We start from the raw sequence: 19,031 nt of genomic DNA, 5'->3' as shown, positions 1-19,031 counted from the left end.
ACCAAAAAAAAAAAAAAAAAAATCTCTGTTATTAATTTAACTAATTAATAAGGGGTGATCTTACTTTTCACATTTCCAAGTTTGTTTCAGCACTTTGAATTTGTCAAGTCATTGTCTCTTCGAATGATGGGAAATCTACTGTTAGCCTAATGTGGATTCCCTTATATGTGACTTGACAATTTTATCTTGAGAATGTTATAGAGTTCTCTATTTTTCACTTTTGACAGTGTGGCTATAACATGCCTCAGGAATGACTGTTTTGAGGGGAGTTGGAGATGTTTGTGCTTCATGGATCTGGATTTCCATGTCTATCTCAGGACCTGAAGATTTCAGCTATCATTTTGTTACAGGGTTTTCTATCCCTTTTTCCATTTCCTCTCCTGAAATTTCCATAATGCAGATATTTTTTTCCACATTTAGTCCCACAAATTCTATAGATTTTCTTTCTTCTTTCTTTTTTTTTTTCTTCTATTTTGAGTCCACAAATTTTCCTGTCCATTGTATTTGGCTATTGAGGCTCTCTACTGTATTTTTATTTCATTCACTGACTTTTTCAACTCCAAAACTTCTGTCTGGCTCTTTCTTATACTTACCTCTCTATTGAACTTCTCATTTCATTTCTCAGATCATAAATTGTTTTCCTGATTATGTTGAATTACCTATCTTAATTCTATTATATCTTGCTGAGATTTTTTTTAATGATTATTTTTAATATCTTTTCAGGAATTTTGTTTATTTCTTTTTCTTTGGGAGCCTATTACTAGATAATTGTTGTGTTCCTTTAGAAGTGACATGTTTCCTCACTTTTTCATGTTCCATGCTTCTACATTGATATGTGAACATTGTTAGAACAGTGACCTCCTCCAATTTTATGGAGTAGCTTTTATAGGGACTTTTTCTTGTGGATGGGTTAGCAGTTGTGTAGGGTGCTTTGGCTTTGGTTCTGGGAGACTTTGTATCTTTTTTTTTTTTCTTCCATACTGGGGGTCGAACTCAGGACCTTGAGCTTATGAGGCAGGCATGGTGCAACTGAGCTAAATGCCTGGCTTTCTGGGAGACCTCAAGAATGTAGTCTCTGTGTGATTGTGTCAGCTGTAGCCAATGTCAGTGGTGCCTGCAAGTGCCTCAGTGGCCTAGGCTGCAGGTATTCTGGGCAGCCAAAGTGGGAAACTGTCAGATGGGCTGGTCATTCGGGGGCAGCAGACATGGTGGCAGATTCCCTCGCCTCAGGAGTAGCCTTCATGCTCTGATGGATCACCTATTCCTTGAGGAACAGGGTGCTACATGGGCTTGGGTGGCAACATCAACTGTGCCACTGGGTCAGGCCGGGATCACAGCATTACAGTCAGCTGTGTGACCACGGTGGAATGACAGTGGGGCTTCAGAGAGGAGGAGGTACAGCAGCCACTATTCTCTCAGGCAGGATGTTCTTCAGCAGGGGGTCCATTCTCAAGATGGTGTCCTGCACCCACTTGGAATCTACAGCATGAGAAGGACACTGTGTGAGTCTCTTCTTTGAAGAACTGCAGCCACATAGACTCCAGGAACCTCCCGAAAATGGGCTCCAGACCAGCAAGGGCTGTGGACTCTCCTGCAGCTAGGATTATAGGTGACTGCAGCAGTAATGAGGGTTTCTGGAGATCTCCTGCTTACCTTTCCCCTACAACGGGGAGTCCCTCTGGGCTCTAATCTGGTCCTGACTGGGAAGCCAAGGTCACAGAGAAAGGGGGCTCAGCTGCCACCCTGAGCTCTGCCTTACAGGGTTTCCATCTCTCCCTTGCTGAATTCCAGTGTTCTCCCTTAGACACTTTCCTCAAAGTGTTGCTACTTGTTTGTTGTTTTGGTCTTTTCTTTGTGGAGGAGATGAGAATTGGGCACATCATTTTACCCTTCTCAGTGATTTTCTTTTTCCAAGTTTGTTATTGCCATGACTCACTCCTGTCCCTGGTACCGAACCTGTCATCTTTCCTCTTTTCAGGTTAACATGTGCCTTTCAATTTACATCCTTTGGTAACCAATTATCAAACCACCCCACTGTTCAATATCCCAGTTCAAAGGTCGCCACTTGACACTGCCAGTAAGAATATTTATGAACCAATCTGTCTCATGGGCTCCATATACTGCCTTATTTACCCAATAAAAGATTTAATTTTTTATATTTTATATTGAATTAATTTTTAATTAAGTAATTTAAATATTTAATAAAATCTTACTATTTAAGTAGTAAATATTTAATTTTTAAATATCACAAAATATTTTAAGATAATAAATATTTTAAATAGTTTTAAAGCAGATGGAACTTGGTTTAAACTTTTTTACAAAAAGGAAACAGAAAGGTAGCATGTGATCATCAAAAGAATATAAAATTAGGGGGCCAGGGATTTAGTTCAGTACTTCTGCCACTTGCTTTACAACTGCGCAAGGTCCCAAGTTCCATCCCCTGTACCAAAAAAATATATATATGTGTGTGTGTGTGTGTGTGTGTGTGTGTGTAAATAAAATTAGGAGCCAGAAGTCCTAGATCTACACAACATACTCCAAGACTGACTCTGTGACCTTAGATAAAACACTTAACATTGAGCCGGGGATTTATCTCAGTGGTTCCACCACTTGCCTCGCAAGAGCAAGGTCCTGAGTTCGATCCCCAGTATAAACACGCACGCACACACACACACTTAACATCTGTCTTAACCTTACTGAATTTCACCTTCTTTTACTATGAAATATATATAATACACAGTATGCTAGGTTGACAAAAGGCTTAGAAACACAATACATATAAAATTCCAGCCAATGTTAGACATCCAATAAAAGTGCTGCTATTAGCATTTTTATATACTTGCTAAACTCACTCCAGGCTCTAGTGTTCCCCAAAAGACAAATGAAGATGCTCACCTTCACTGGTCCAAACTGTGCCCTGTTCTTTACTACAAACGTACTCTGATCGTGTAACATCGAAATGAGAATGCACCAGGAAGTGTGCGGACTTAGGAGAGGCTTAAGGCACAAATGAGGCATCTGGAGCCACAGTCAAGAGGCAGGAATCTGGGGAGTCAGCCAGGACTGGACCTCTGTGTACACAGAGAATGAGGCAGAACCCTGGGTCAAATCCAGAAAAAGGCACGATAGACCCAGGGAAGAAGCTTTCTGTCCCATGCCCTTTACCATACTTCTGCTAACTGTGGGCATCACAAACCCACAGATCCATAACAGTGGCCAGGGGCAGTGCCTGATGCCACTGAGGTATCATGAAACTATTGCTCAAGCAACCCTGGGAGATCCCAAGTGACTCAGTGACTAAATGTTTGGACTCTGGCATGAACACCTTGGATTCAAATTCCAGCTTTGAAGTGACTAGTAGTGTGATGTCAGGGTTGGTATTTCAACCTCTGTATGCCTTGATTTCATAACTGTAAAATGAGAATAATGTAGAATGCAAATCACAGGGTTACTGTGAAGATAAAACAACACATACATGCTCTTAACAAAGCGTTGCTGTGGTAAAGCCTCAATATGTGACTTTTTTTTTTTTCTGTATTAGAGACAGAACTCAGGACCTTGCACTGGAGAGGCAGGTGGGGTGTCACTGAGCTAAATCCCCAGCCCAAGATGTGACTATTATTTGCAGTGTTATCATTTCTACATCTACAAATAACTGGTAGTAGGAACTTGACCCTTTAGGGCTTTTAGTATCCATATCCAAAGGTGTTAAGGATTTTCTCTTCCACACCAAACCCCAAAAAGCAAACTCTAAAGTGCAGGTACTTTGAAAGCCAGTCAGGGGAAGCAAGCGGGCAACGTAGCGATCGGCAGTGAGGTCAGCCTCTCCAGACCCCTGGAAAGGGACGACTTGGTGAGGAGAAGGGAAGAGGCAGATCTGCAGGAATCGAGAAGGAACGGAGAGAGAAGTTGGAGAGACAGACACAGTGGAGAAATGAGTGGGCGGTCTAGGGAGGGGAAAGGGAAGGAAGGGAAAAGGAGAAGAAAGAGAATTGACGGGGAAAATAAAAGCAAAGCTTTTGTAAATAGGGAAGCGGAGAAGGGATGAAGGGAGAGGAAGTAAATGGGGAAAGAAAGAATTATGTGTGATATAGAGGTACAGATTCCCTGTGGTGAACGTGATCAGTGTGTGTGACACATATGAGCTAGAAACAAGGAATGAAGGGACTGGGGGTTTAGCTCAGTGGTTCCGCCACCAGCCTCACAAGCACAAGGTCCCAAGTTCGATCCCCGGTATGGAAAAAAAAGAGAGAGAGAAACAAAAACCAAAAGAGAGAGAGAAACAAAAGGAATGAAGAAGTCTGGAAATTCACCCCAGCTTCCAAGGAGAATCCACCTCTACAGGGAGAAGTGATGGACCAGCTGCCCATGCAGGCCCCAGAAGAGCCGAAGGACGGCTACTGTGAACTGCCAAAGGAGTGTGGGGTTTTACTCTGAGGGGGCTCGGCAGGCAACCACCAGTGAGGGGACCAGTGCAGTCCCTGTCGTACCTCCAGAGAGTGCTTCATCAGGAGTCACTTCAGAAAGAGGGTGATCATTTCAGACTGAGACTCAGAAAAACTACAGAACAACTTCACTTTGGGCTCCCAGTGTAGCCCACCTGCACTGACTAGCTGGGAGACAGCCACAGAAGACAGTTGCAGAGAGAGTGTGAGCTCTAGACATAGAACAGCTGAGAGGTCTGTGCTCAGGCCAAGGAGGACATGAGCTGTACGTTCTGTGCTTAGAAAGGGATGGGACTAAAGATGCTGTCAGCGAGTGCTGGGCCTCATGAACTTCCACACCGCTGGCTGCATCCAGCCCAGCCCTGAGGTCTGATCACTTTCCCCACCCACCAGTGTGGGCACAGACACACCTTGGCTCGGATGGTTGCCACAGCCTGGGGAAAACAGACGGAGCGGCCACTGAACAGGGGGTGCCTCACAAGCCCACATGCCATGAAGCTTGGCAGACAAAGCCTGAACATACATGATTCCAAAAGTGAGGATCCTGGAGAAAAACCATCATCCAAAATTACAGAGAAATTTTCTTTTGATTTTTGGATTCTTTCCTCTCTGCCCCCCCCCTTACTGGTTTAAGAATTGTCCTTTTTGTTTTTTCTTCTTTTTATTTTTTCTTTTCTTTTATTCTCCATATTTTCTCTCCCTTTTTTAAATCTTCCTTTTCTTGTTTATTATTTTCTATTACTTTTCTCTATTACTATTAATATCCTTCTACTCTTTAATATGGTCTTTTGTCTCACTTTCTCCCTCTTCTTTTCATCCTCCACTGTTCAATATTTCCAATTTTTCTTCTTTCATTCTGCCATTATTAACCCCCTATGTCTTTACTAGTATAAATGGTAACTCATATAATCATTAAGTTTTATGAATCTTTACATAGTTAATTCTGTGTGGTTACTCTTAATTCTTTTCTATTGTCAATGAAGATGCGGTTGTTGCATTTGGCAGATATTAACTGTATGTCACTATTTGGTTTGTCTTAGGGCTTATACTATAATTATAGATCTCTTTTTCATAGTGAAGGCCAGCACACTATTGGTTCTTACCATATGTCAATATCCATTTTGTCTTGGATGATAATATTGTTGTTGATTTACTTGCTATTGTCAAGGTGGCATAGTTGTTGCTATTGATGGTTTTTCTCTCTATTCCAACACCTCAATAACCTTTACGTCATTAACAATACCATGGTCCATTCCCAGAGAAGTGGGTGTTGGGCCAATTACTCTGAATTCTTCCCTCCCAAATTGATGGGGGTGGTTGGATCTTGGGACAGAGGCAAAGGACTAAAGTTAGCCATGCCCAAAGTGCATCTCTGAAAAACAGACACTAACTAAGGAGATCGCCATATGAACCATAAGGTCTTCCCACTACAAGCACCAGCAAACCTTAGCACAAAACAAAACAAACAAATAAAAATAGATACATTGAGAAGACAAGACAACAAACTGTTTCCAAAAATTGCCAATTTTCCCAAACCCAATCCTTCAGGCATCGAAGGGAAGGAAAACAAATCCCACTAGCAGAATTGTTTGAAAAGGTAAAAGAGGAAATTAAGAAACAGATCAATAAGGTACTCAGAGAGCTCAGAGAGGTTATAATTAAATAGAGACGGGATGTAATAAACAAAATGCCAGGAAGTTTACAGAAGACAGTAACAAAAAGCTAGCTGAGCTAAACAAAATAATGCAAAACATGAATGACCAGTCTAGCAAAGAATTAGAATCCATGAAAAGTCTCCAAACAGAAATGCAGAAGTTTAAAAATTCTAGTGCAAGTAGGGGCAGCAAAGCAGTGTGAAGACAGAGTGTCAGAACTAGAAGACAGGGCTGCTGTCAGAGACCAATTATTCACAGATACCTTAAAAGCAATAAGAGAACATGAAAAATGGATTGAACAGTTCCGAGGTGATACCAAGAAGACTAATCTAGGATTAACTGGAATTAGTGAAAAATGAGAAGACAGCACCAACGGCATAAAAAAAAAACTGTTTACAGAAACGAGAGCAGAAAATTTCCAAATTAAGGGAAAGAATTAAACATACAAATAAGTGAGGCATGTAGAACCCCGAACACACATGAATGCCTCCTCAACACGTGATTGGCAACACCGGAAGATAGAAGGGTAACACAAGGACAGAATCTGAGTAGCTGTTCCAGAAAAGCAACACATCCCTTATAAAGATGGGCTACAGAACGACAGCACACTTCTCGACACATGAGATTCCACCCCAGAAAGAAAACCATCATCCAGAAATCAAATAAGAGGCCATCGCTCAAGCGCCGGGAGGTAGGCTGGGGCCCCGATCCACCGCGGGAAGGAGAACCACGCCTGCTCCCGACCCAGCCGCCATCGCTCAAGCGCAGGGAAGGTAGCCGCGCAGGCGTCCCTGAACCCCCATAAGCCCCGCCCCCCACACTCTCAGTCCTCCTGACTGTGCCAGTCTTTGGACCCACTCTGCAGAGGCAGAGGTGGTCATCAAGGGTATTTTTTTGAGTTCCCAACTTTGAACATCTTTAAAGAAAGGGCGTGGGAAACCTGTAATAGAACGTTGTGGAGTTCAACCATTCAGAAGGTTGGGGAACTCAATCTGGGCCTTGCAGCCCGAGATCAGTCAGCGTGATGGGGTTCAGCCATCAGCTAAATGAGATCAGGGGTCTTGCATCCTCTCTCTGTCTGAGCCATTAAATGGTAAATACACTATATTGAAATTTTGTTCACGGCAGACATGTTCTGGACTGCTTCTTGATTTCAACTTAATTCAAATGATTTAAGGGTGATAGACTAGTGACTACTACCAGTGGTCAGTGTCATAGTTGTGCTTGATCTTAATATGTTGCTGATTGTATCAGTTGGGGTAAAGCATTGCGGTTGATTTGATGAGCTGTTTTCTCTGATGTTATGAAGATGAGAATGTCTGTGGGTCGTTAGAGACACAGAAGCTAGGGCGCAACTATATCAGGAAGATTTGGGTGATAATCCAGAGATTAAACCAAGGACAGTCCGACAACAAAAATAAAAATGAGAAAACACTTAAGCAAGACACAAGGACAGACTTCCAGTTCACCAATGGCAAACAGTAGGGCAAATGAGGACAGAAATCAAATAAGAGCAAATGCTAGCAAAGCTGTTGGGAAAAGGGCCCTTTACACTACTGGGAGGAGTGTGAACTAGAGCAAAAATTATGTAAATTCCTCAAAAAACTAAAACAAGGAAGTCTATTCCAGCTTTTCTTCTTCTAGAAATCCTCCAAAAATAAATAAATAAATACATAAAGACCCATATAACAGTGATCCACACACACCCACGTTTAAAACAGCACAGTCATAATAGCTGAATCTTAGAAGCAACCAATGTGTCCATCAACAGTTGCGTAGAAAAAGACAATGTGAGGGCTGGGGATTTAGCCCAGCGGTTCCACCACCTGCCTTGCAAGCGCAAGGTCCCAAGTTCAATCCCCGCTACCAAAAATAAATAAATAAATAAAATGTTGTATTTACACACAGTGGAGAACTCTTCTGCCATAAAGGACAGACTTAAGTCATTTCTGGGGAAATGGATGAACCTGGAGACTACAATGTTAAGTGAAACAAACCAGACACAGAGGTTTAACTATCACATGCTTCCTCTCATATGGGAAATCCAAAATACAGATAAAGAGCAAGGTAAAAGATAGGTTAAAAGACAGTTGATAGGAAATAGGGAGACAGATCTTTTGCAAATGGGAAGGCAATCAAGAGATGGTTGGAGCGGGGAGTAGAGGGAAAGGAGATAAAAAGGAATTAAAGTGTCTTACGTACATGCAACAACTCCCCATGGGGAATGTGATCATCACGTACTACAAACACGTACTAATAAAAAATTAAAATTAAAAAAGAGAAAAGTAAAAGAGCAGCAAATTCAAATACAAATTATTTATAATAGGAGCCACTACAGCATACTACTGAAAAGCACAGGACTTTGGAGTCAAACTGTCCTGGGGTCAAATCTCAGATCTGTCACTAACTTTAGACTCAGCACTTAATACCCCAAGGCCTCAGTTTTCTACAGAATTCTGTTTATTTGGTGAGATGTTTCCTGTAAAGCACTTAGATAGTACCTGGACCTCAGGTAGGGCTTAGTAAACCCTACATGCACCAAATGAGCAAGGCAATGCGTCCAACGGGTCAGGAGAAGGCTGAGGCCAAGGCACCAAAGCTGCAGGTAACGCGTGTGACTCTTTCATCCGTAGCACCTCCCAGAGGCCTGGGAAAATGCAGGGAAAGAAGGATACCAACCAGGAAACCAAGCCTCAGCGGCCTCCCTCTGCCTGTGCCCCCCTGGCCCTGGTCTTTCGCAGACTGGTCCCGCCCTTGTGCATCTTAACCCCAGACCCCAGAGCCACCCCGTGCTGGAACTTCTCCTTCCACCTTGCTGATGGCGGGTCCCCCACCCCAACACCCCCGCCGCCAGAGTTCCTCAACTCCTGGCAGCGCAGCTACCTCAAAAGGTGGACAGTGAGATAAGCGGGCTGCGGCCACCACTGCGCGCTCATTCTGCCAAAGGCACTGGATTTCTGTGAAGCCCAGAAAAGTCATTTTTCTTCTCTGGGCCATGTGTAAAATGCAGAATTTGAGACAGAAGTCTCCACAGTTCTTTCTAGTCATGATAGTTGGTGATGCAAGTAGCAAAGAGGATGACGATGAAGAACCAGGATTCTCCCACCTACACCCAGTCCCCATTCCACCACCCCAGTTTAGAGCCTCCCACCCATCTCCCTGTGGCTGTTTTCTGTCACTCGCACTCCCGTGGCCGCCCCAGCACCCAGTTCCTGCTGGAGCTAAACCGTGACGTTACTCCACCACATAAGTTTCCGCTGGTGCCCAATTACTGACTGAATAAAAGCCAAACAAAGTCTCAAATCAACTCATTTTATAGTGCTATCAAGGCACTGTGGCTGGGAGCGTGAACCTCTTCCAATCAGACGAGTCAAGTTCAAATTCCAGCCCCCCTTTTAACATCTGTGGAACGTGGACAAAGTACGTATCTGCCCGAGCCCAGCTTCAGCCATATATTAGGCGGGAAATGTTCATCCATGAGGTTATCTTAAGGATAAAATAAGCCATCCTTGGACATGGTGCCTGGTAAATCAGTAGGTCCTATGCCAGCTATGGTCAAAGAGAACAGAGCCCCAAGGGCCCTGCTTGTACACTTCTGCTTTTATTTTTTTTGGTACCCGGGATTGAACTCGGGTCCTCGCGTTTTCGAGGCAGGCGGCAGCACCACAGAGCTACACACCCCCCGCCTCCTGCTTTTGCTATTCTTAACGCATGAGATTCCTTTTACTCCCAGTGCTCCTCATCTTAATTTTAAATTGTCCAAAGCTATGACCCTGGTCCTCATATCAGACCCGGCTCTAAGCTTCTCTGCCTCACCTCTGGTGGACTTCACACACCACTGACCCCCTTCCTGGTAAAACCAGGGATTTATCTCAGTGGTGCTGCTGCCTGCCTTGCAAGCTCAAGGTCCTGAGTTCGATTCCCAGCACAAAAAAAAAAGAAAACAGGTATTGTTCGTATCTCAGAACACCACCAGATCTAGAGATGCCAACTTCAGGAGGACGGGACAAACTGAAATGGGCCCTTTCAGATGCCATCTTCTGTCCTAGAGGTCCTTACAATGCATCCAGGCTGATGCCTGTGACCCGAGAGCCGCATGTAGTCCCGGCGTGTCTGAACCTCTTACGACCCCTAGCACCCTGCATTTCCAATGGCTCATATTCCGGACCAAGTTTTACCTCACCCGCTGGATAATTTGAGATCTGTTAGTGTAGAAACCAAAACCTTCTGCCCCTACCCTCACTGTACCTGACTCAGCCTGATAAATGTTTACCGAGGCAGACTGAGTGTGGAGGAGAGCTCTCCCTTTGAGAGCAGCAGGGACTTCAAAAGTTCTTCTGCCCACCTCTTGGCTCCATGTCTTGGTTCTGACTGCAGTGGGCAGCCTCTCACCTTCCACAGCCCTTCCCACCCACACTCTCCCCCATTCTCCTAACTCTTTCCCATTACAACACTCCACGAGCCAGGGGCCGTGGGGCGTGGCCAGCTATGCAGGAGGCTGAGGCAAGAAGAGCGCAAGTTCGAAGCCAGGCTGGGGAACTTAGTGGGCCTCTGTCTCAAAACAAAATCTGAAGGGCCGGGAGGGCTGGGGATTTAGCTCCGTGGTTCTGCTGCCTGCGTCTCAAACACAAGGACCCAAGTTTGATCCCCGGCACCAAAAAAATAACAATAATAATAATAATAATAAAGGGCTGGGAATATAGCTCACATGGTTGAAGCCCTGGGTTCGAGTCTCAGCACGGGAAAAAAGAAAAAACCTCCACGCTTCCTGTTTCACGGCAGTACTGGATTTAGAGGAGTTGGTTAGAAGTCACAATTTGACACAATGGGGAAGGACAGACCCAACTGCAGGTGACATGAATGATGTGTTAATGGTCTAATTTAACCGGATGTGCAAGGCAGTGGCTATTCAGTACCGGAAACCAGGATCTCTGAGGCAGGATGGGCGTGTCGGCCCTGAAAACCACTGGACCAGACCCTGGCCCAGGTTCGTGGGCCGCCTTTGAGAGGCTGAGATGTAAAACGCCAGCTGCGGGAGGCCGTCCTCTGGCTCCTGAACTTAAACATGAGCCCCCAGCATGTCGCACACGGACCAACAGAAGAGAGAGGCTGTCAGCAAAACCGCACCCAGCTCTCAGCCTGTTACACGCGTGCACCAATCTGTTCTGAACCGCATTTCCCACTGGTGTCCACCGACTCGAGGAGAAAGCCAATGGCTGGGTAGCGCCTGCAGGAGGAGGAGCCGGTGGACGCCCACGGAAGGCGTGGAGCCCCTGCGGACACTGAGCACGCCCCGGGCTCCTGCTCCGACTTGGCATTGGTCATTTCGTAGGACACCCTACAGGCTCTGTTTTCTTCTCATGGAGGATGCACACGTGTGTTCTCTTTACAGTCAGCATGCACTACTCATGCAGTAAGAAAAAATAACATTCTCAAATATCCGTCATCAAATGCAAGCAGACTAAAATCCATCCCGACTTAAAATTCTCCAGAGGCTTCGCATCACTGTCAGGGCACCATCCAAACACAGCTTGGGGGGCCCGGTGCGCTCCTCCCGCTCTCCGTAGACAAGGACTGGCCAGTCTTTCCTGAGCGCCATATGCTCGACTTTCCTATGGCCCGACCACAGCTGGTCTCCCCCAAACACAGCACTGGTGCCTGGAATGCCGCATCCCCACTGCACGTCCAGGTGGGGCGCAGCTGTTCTGCACCCCCAGCACCCTGCACATAGCCCCTGCCAGAGCCTTCACCTCTACGTGGTACCATCGGTGCACACCAGGCTCTGTGGCTAAACAAATGCAGCGTTCTCATCTTCAGCCGATTCCCCAGCACCGAGAACACCACCTGGCACATAATAGCTCCTTAGCTAATGGTGCTGGTGGGGGGGGGGCACTAATTCCACTCAGCTGTTGCATTTAGAACGGTTCTTGGAGAGCATATATCCTATTTCTCATGGTAATCACTAGAGAAGCACAGCCAGTTTCTAAGCCAGGTCCTTTGCTGAATTGCTGTGTGACCCTTAGAAAATGTTTTTCTCACCAAGCAAAGTGGCACATGTCTTACTCCCAGCACTCTGAAGGCTGAGGCAGGAGGATCACCATGAGTTCCAGACCAGCCTGGGCTACATAGTGGGTTCAAGGCCAGCCTGAACTACGTAGAGAGATTTGATTTCAAAAAAACAAACAAAACAAAACAAAAAAAGGTGTTTAGGGCCGGGGATTTAGCTCAGCAGTTCAGTGGCCTGCCTCGCAAGCGCAAGGATCCGAGTTTGATCTCCAGTACCACAAAAAAAAAAGGTGTTTTGTCTTGTGGGTCTCGGTCTCTCTGGGTACAGATGAGGAAGGCCCATCTGCTCTTGCTTTTTCTGATTCTGCCTCCTCCTCCTTCTCCTGAGCACTGGTAGCTCCTAGATGCACTGACTGTCTTGGTAGATGGAACGGTACAGAAGAAACACGAGGTCGGGTCCACCCTTGAACCTGCTGCCCACCGACGTGAGGAGATCAGACCCACGCAGTGAGGAAGGGCTCCATGAAATGACCGGGGATTCCCTCGCACTCCAAGCAGGAAGGGAGAAAGCCTGGGAGACACAGGAGCCCTGGAGGCTTAAGCTGCACAGGCAGAATTTGCCAGGGCAATGAGGACAAGGGACAGAATTGCATCTCCACACCCAAGTTACGCGGGCACAAGAGCCCGCTAGCCCGGCCTCTCACCCACCCAGGGTCTCAGCCTTCCCAAAGCCCTTTCCCTACCCTCACCGTGGGAGTCTGAATGTTTGCTTGCAGGGCTTTGGCGAAGATGAAACGTATGTGACCATATCTAGCCAGGTGCTCGCAGCCGCCCAGGCCATTTTAAGGAACGCCACTGTCTGTGTTCCTTCTCAGCTTCCTGCAGTCTCTGTCACCAGCCACAGCGTCACAAGTGCAGCTGGGTCTTGGGGACCTAAGGCTGCTTCCTGCCCATCGGTCTGTTCACTCTCACGTGACTTCCCAGTGCCTCGGCCAAGCACACACGTGTGCACACACACACACATTTCATTTAAAAATCCGAGTGCGAGGAGAGACTGCTCGCACCCCCTGACCAGGTGGTGCTGCTTCCAAGCTGTATGTTATCATCCATAAGGAAAACAAAGGAGCTTCCGCTGCCCGAGTTCGATCCCCGATCCCCAGTACCCAAAACAGACAAACAAACGAAGGAGTGACAGCCAGACCTGGCCTTGAGTTCTCCCTCCACCCTGGGACTAGAAGGCACGCGGTGATGAGCCCAAGTGTCACTCACTCTCCATGGGGCTGGAGGGAGAGGCTGCAATTAAATCGTAGAAAAATCCTACCAAATTCCTTGGGACATTTTTTGAAGCTATCGATATTTCTGTGGGCACCATGGGAGGGGTCGGGCCCGGCTGAGGGAGAGAGGGTGAAGGCTGGGCTCTCCGTTCACTAATGATGGATAAAGACGAGGGAGGATTTAGAAAGTCCAACAGAAAACGCAGCATGGCCACATTTAGACGACACCCTCAGGGAAAGAGAGCCAGAAGGCTCCCATGTGTGGAGATTATTTCTTCAACGAAAGCCTTTAAAGTTGGGCTGGAACGAGGCCATCGATCTTTGGGGAACTATGGGTCCTTCTGGAGGTCCAACACAGGAGCCCTTGGAAACACAAATAAGACTCCAAATTCTCTTGTACAGCCATAATACTCACGATCCCAGATTGTCTTAATGAAACCGATTTCTTTTTCTTTTCCCATCTTTTCTTTTCCAGCTTTCTTTCACGTGCATGTGTGTAGGTTCGTGTGTGTGCGTGTGTGTGTGTGTGTGTTGGCAGCGGAGACTGAACCCAGCGCCTTCACAATGAGCTACATCCCCAACACTTTTTTTTTTTTTAATTTTAAGACAGGGCCTTGCTAAGCTAATAAGTTGCCCAGGCTGGGCACGAACTTGTGATCCTCCTGCCTCAGCCTCCCAGAGGGCTGCGCTTAGAGGCACCTACCACCACACTGGGTATTCCTAATGAAATATTTCCTAACAGCATTACTGTTTCCTGCCATGAGGCCTGGCCATACCATTAACTGCATCTCTGGCTGGGAATGGAAATGCACCACTCAGCTCCTCCAGGGAAGGAGCCCTCGGGAGGGGGGGGGTGGGACACGGAGCCACAGTGAGCTCTGCTGCTGTAGCCGCAGTGACCCTGAGTCAGTCTCCCTTCTCTCCAGCGTCATTTTCTCCATTTGGAAAAAGAAAAGGCAGAGAGGGTAGGGCACACTTCTGGCTGGACAGTGATCCTCGATCTGTGCTCGGTAGAAGGTTCGCCATCGTGCACAGAACAAGGGCACTGGGGCCAAAACCCACCAGAGCACAGTCCCGCTTGCTCTTCCTTCTTGGAACTCACTAGCAGTCAAAGGCTCTGAGCAGCTCTGCCATGAAAAAAGCCGCTGCAGAGCCAGGGATCTAGCTCAGCGCCTGCCTCGCAAGTACAAAGTCCTGAGTTCGACGCCCAGTACCAAAAAAAAAACAGAAAGACAAAGAAAGTAGCAGCATGTCATCTAGACTGACATTTCCCAACTTGCTTTCTTCTATGCAAACCTTTTTTGAGGGACAGAACTACACGAGATCCCTTCAGAGAAACGTTAACTCAGCACCGCCTGGAGGGGCAGCTGCCAGTCAGATGCAGCCCCACGACAATGGCTAAACTTCCCCAAACAAACCGACATGCACCAAGGAGAGTGAGGGGGGGCAGGGACTGCAGCACAGGACCAGCAGCACAGCAGCAGCAGGGACACTCTAGGACTCTTCTGCAACGCTTCCTTCCGGCTCGGGAAGAGCACCGTCTTTGAGCAGCGTGCTCTGCAGGCTGAGACACCAGCTTTTGGTTCCTCCTTGTGTTCCGTCCACCGACCTAGATCCATAGCTCTCTAACCAAAGTGAGCATGAGAATAACTGTACCCCTGGGGTCGAGGGTCCGAACGGGGCTTTGACTTTATCTGTAACAGGTTTGTTCTCATCTCTGAAAACGTGAAGCCAGCCTGGCAGGATTAGCAGGAGGATGAAAACAGGTGTATACGTTAGTCTCGGAACTAGATTTTAAACTTTCTTCAAAGAGAAACAGTAACATTTCCACGCCCTCAGCTCAGATTTGAATATACGGAGGCATTCGGGGTGCTCAGGGGTCCCCCCATCCCGTCCCGGGAACCCCCACCAGGAGGGAACTGGGGCGCACTTCCTGTGGAGCCTCAGCCCCCCTACCTCCCTGTCCCCTCTGCAGGACTACAGAGTCAACATCTTCCTGCGGCAGCAGTGGAACGACCCCCGCCTGGCCTACAATGAATACCCTGACGACTCTCTGGACCTGGACCCGTCCATGCTGGACTCCATCTGGAAGCCCGACCTGTTCTTTGCCAACGAGAAGGGCGCCCACTTCCACGAGATCACCACGGACAACAAACTGCTGAGGATCTCCCGGAACGGGAATGTCCTCTACAGCATCAGGTGAGCTCCTAGCTGTGGTCATCCTGCAGACACTGGTGAGGGGCACAGCATTCGGTCTCCTGCCACCCCCCACCACCTAGGTCCTAATCGCCTCCCCTAGGCGTGGAGACTGTGACCCATAACCGAGGCGGAAGCAGTGGCCTCACACATGCCATAGTAACAGCGCCCGTTCACAGAGAAGTCACTGGCTCTGCTGGGTGCAGGGATGGACTGTATCTCCTCCTTTTGACCCCAGGAAGTAGGTTTTGCTGTGCTCAATTTGCAGATTAGACCCATGAAGATCTATCTGAAAATGTAAAGAACTCGCCGCAGTTGCAGGAGTTAGTTCTGAACCTAGATCTAATCTGTGGCTCCAAGGCCATCGCACTGCTCCCTGGCCATTTTCCTACCTTCACGAAGCTTGGTCCCAGGGCGGCATGACAGAGGCCAACTCAGCCGAAGGTCACGTCCCCAAAGTCCTTCAACTTCAGGGAACGAAACCCAGTGCCAGTGCGAGCGCGGCCCCACTTTGGAGCGGTTCCCTCCAAAGACGCAGTGGCACTTGCTCTCCCTTTACTTTTGCCCACCTTCTGCTCCTCCCTTCCCTCTCCTTTGCCTCCCTCTTCCTCCTCCCACCCCCTGCCCTGGCTTACACCGACTTTTAGGTTCAGGGGCACAGCCAGAGCTGCCGGTGAGAGCGGCAGGGAGCAGGGGTCAGCAAGGGCCCCGTGTGACAAGGTGCCAGCAGCCAGGTTCCACCAGAACAGCACCAGCCAGGGGCCCTGGGGCACGGGGTTGGCCTGGGAGAGCTCAGTTCTGGCCACCAAGCTCGTGAGCCAGCCCCACTGGGCCTGGGAATCTACCCTCTAGGAGACAGGTTTCTGAATCCTGGCTGGGCCAGCAGGCTGCTGTGTGACCGCAGCCAAGCCCCGATCTCTCCTCTCTGCACCCCAAGCAGTCCCACAATCTGAACAGGGAGCTGGCCTGGCCATCTGAGAGGCTTTCTTCTCCATTGCCTGCAGCAAGGCACCCTGAGGTGGGCAAGGCCTTTCCAGCTGGAGCCTTGCATCCCAGCCTGAGCTCCAGGCCTGGTATTGTGCCAAGGAGCTCCCTCTGCCCCGAGGTAAGGCTGCAGCCCGAAGCGAGGTTTGAACAAACCAAAATAAACCGTCTCCTTTCTGGGATGACCCGAATGTGAGTCCACTGTGCGTGGATGGCCAGTGGGCATGGGACCCCTGGAATGAGTTCTGAGGAGCCCAGGACCAGTGGCAGTGCCCCTGGGGTGCCCGAGGCCTGGTGCAGCTCAGCTAAAAGCCCCACTGCCTCCACCCGAGAGCTCTTCAGAAGGCCAGGATGGGGGGCAGGCCCCGGACCCCAGCAACCTGCCAGAGACAGCTCTGGAGAAGCCCAGAGTTTCCCTGACTTGTGTGACTTTCGGCAACACGCCGTACCTCCCTGAGCCTCCGTCTGCACATCAGGAACTCGGAAAGGTTCTTTATTCCTTCAGTGAACCAGTGAACACTTGCTCTCTGGCCTCCTTTCCCTACCTAGACAACTGGTGTTCTGACCACAACTAGAAGGGAGGCCCAGCTCCACTAAGCCCAACACCACCCAACTCTCTTCTCTTCCCAGAATCACGCTGACCCTGGCCTGCCCTATGGACCTGAAGAATTTCCCCATGGACGTCCAGACCTGTATCATGCAACTGGAAAGCTGTGAGTCCCTACATGAGTTGGGACCAGCAGAATCTCCCTCATGGCAGAACCCAGGGCATTGTCGTGATCCCTCAAAATCTAGATGGGGGCTTTGCTTGTAGAAAAATGCTTTAGACACACAATACCCACGATGCTGTCTGCCTGAGGCCCAACCCTTGCAGCCAGCAGCATTCTCCTCAGAGGCCTTGCTCCCTGCTCACTGGGAATGGGGGCGAGGGTCTGAATCAGCCAAGATCCCGGCGCCCCAGGAGGCGGGTGCTCCGCTGAGCAGAGGAGGCAGACGGCTGGCTGCACAAACCATTCTAGGGCAGTGACCGCTGAGCGTGACGTCAGGAACACAGAATGCTACAGCCATGAAGGAGGGCGCAGGGGCCCGGGAGGTGTTGCTGCGCCCCAGGATTGGAGCATGTGAGACACCTATCTTTCAGGGCAACCGCAGAAGTCTCACTAACTGAGAAGTACAGGGAAGTGGGGCCAAGCATTTAGGTGGCAGGAATTAGCAGACGCTCCCCCGTGGAGCATGGCCTCTCAGGACAGCCAGCAGCAGCCAGGTCTGCACCTGCCTTCCCTCCCTGGAGCACCAGAGTCCTAGGGCAGTCTCGCCGCCCTTGCTGTGTCACCTCTGAGCACCTCACACCGCTCCCAGCAGTACCCCCACTAAGGCAGCGTGCGATAGAGTGGTTCCCCCAGAGCTGCTCTCCGACAGAGGTGGTTAGCAAGGACGCTGTGCACACGGAAACAGCCGGCGTCACGCGGGGTGCGGAAGGTTCGCACAAGCGCTCCTGGGTGGTGACGGCTGCCTCTTCTGACCCCCGCAGTCGGCTACACCATGAATGACCTCATCTTTGAGTGGCAGGAGCAGGGAGCTGTGCAGGTGGCAGACGGACTAACCCTGCCTCAGTTCATCCTGAAGGAGGAGAAGGACCTGCGGTACTGCACCAAACACTACAACACAGGTGGGTGTGTGCGGCCGGCCAGGACCGTTATTTGTCACTGATCCCACAGAGCTTACAAAGCGCCTGGGAGGGCGCAGCTCTGGATTTACACCTCATGGTTAAGAGTCCAGATTTCTGAACCAGAAGGGAGCTCTCAAACGTTCTCCCGTGAGCCTGGAGTACGCAGCATAAGCCTAGGGCACAGGTGACTACCAGGGAAGCCGGCGAGGGTCCTCTAGCCCATAGCGGAGGGAGGCCCTCTGCTTTTTGTCACTTTCTTCATCACTGAGACAAAACACCTGATACCCTCAGCTTAAAGAGGAGGAGCTTTAGTTCGGCTCACGTTTCAGAAGTTTCCATCTGCATGGTTGGCGGCATGATGGAAGGGGCTGGGTGGAGGACAGCTGCTTGCCTCATGGTGGACAGGCAGCAGAGAGCAGTAAAGGAAAACGCTCAGGAGGAGACCCTCTTCCAGGTCACACCCCCAGGGACCGGCCCGTAACAACCAAATCCCACCCAGCAACAAAGCAGCTATAACGTCCCCTAATCCAGACACCTTCCAATACAGAGGCTTTGCAGGTGGTCTTAGAGCTAAAGCATAATTCTTAGGGTCACCAAAAAAAAGCGGGGAGGCTGCGTGTGGTGGTTCATGCCTGTAATCTCAGCACAAGAGAGGCTGAGGCAGGAGGATCACCAAGAGTTCAAGACTAGCCTGGGCTACACAGAGAGATCCTATCATAAAAGGGGGGGGTGAGTGGGAAGGAAGGAAAGGAGAGAGGTAAGGAAAGCCTGTCCCATGGATTTGAAGAATTAAAAAAGAACT

At 48.8% G+C, this 19,031-nt stretch overlaps 1 protein-coding gene across 1 annotated transcript in view; it reads left to right on the top strand.

Moving 5' to 3' along the window:
* Positions 1–19,031, top strand: part of Glra1 (glycine receptor alpha 1) — a 90,957-nt gene that overhangs the window by 49,472 nt on the left and 22,454 nt on the right. The window contains 3 exon segments of the mRNA XM_033761581.1: positions 15,356–15,579; positions 17,191–17,273; positions 18,092–18,229. Of these exon segments, the coding sequence (XP_033617472.1) occupies positions 15,356–15,579; positions 17,191–17,273; positions 18,092–18,229 (445 nt within the window).

Source organism: Fukomys damarensis, unplaced genomic scaffold, assembly GCF_012274545.1.
Source record: "Fukomys damarensis isolate Sample0158 unplaced genomic scaffold, DMR_v1.0_HiC HiC_scaffold_9, whole genome shotgun sequence".
In the NCBI taxonomy this organism is placed as follows: Eukaryota; Metazoa; Chordata; class Mammalia; order Rodentia; family Bathyergidae; genus Fukomys; species Fukomys damarensis.
The sequence above is the reverse complement of the archived record's forward strand: the minus strand, read 5'-3'. Positions and strand labels throughout refer to the sequence as shown.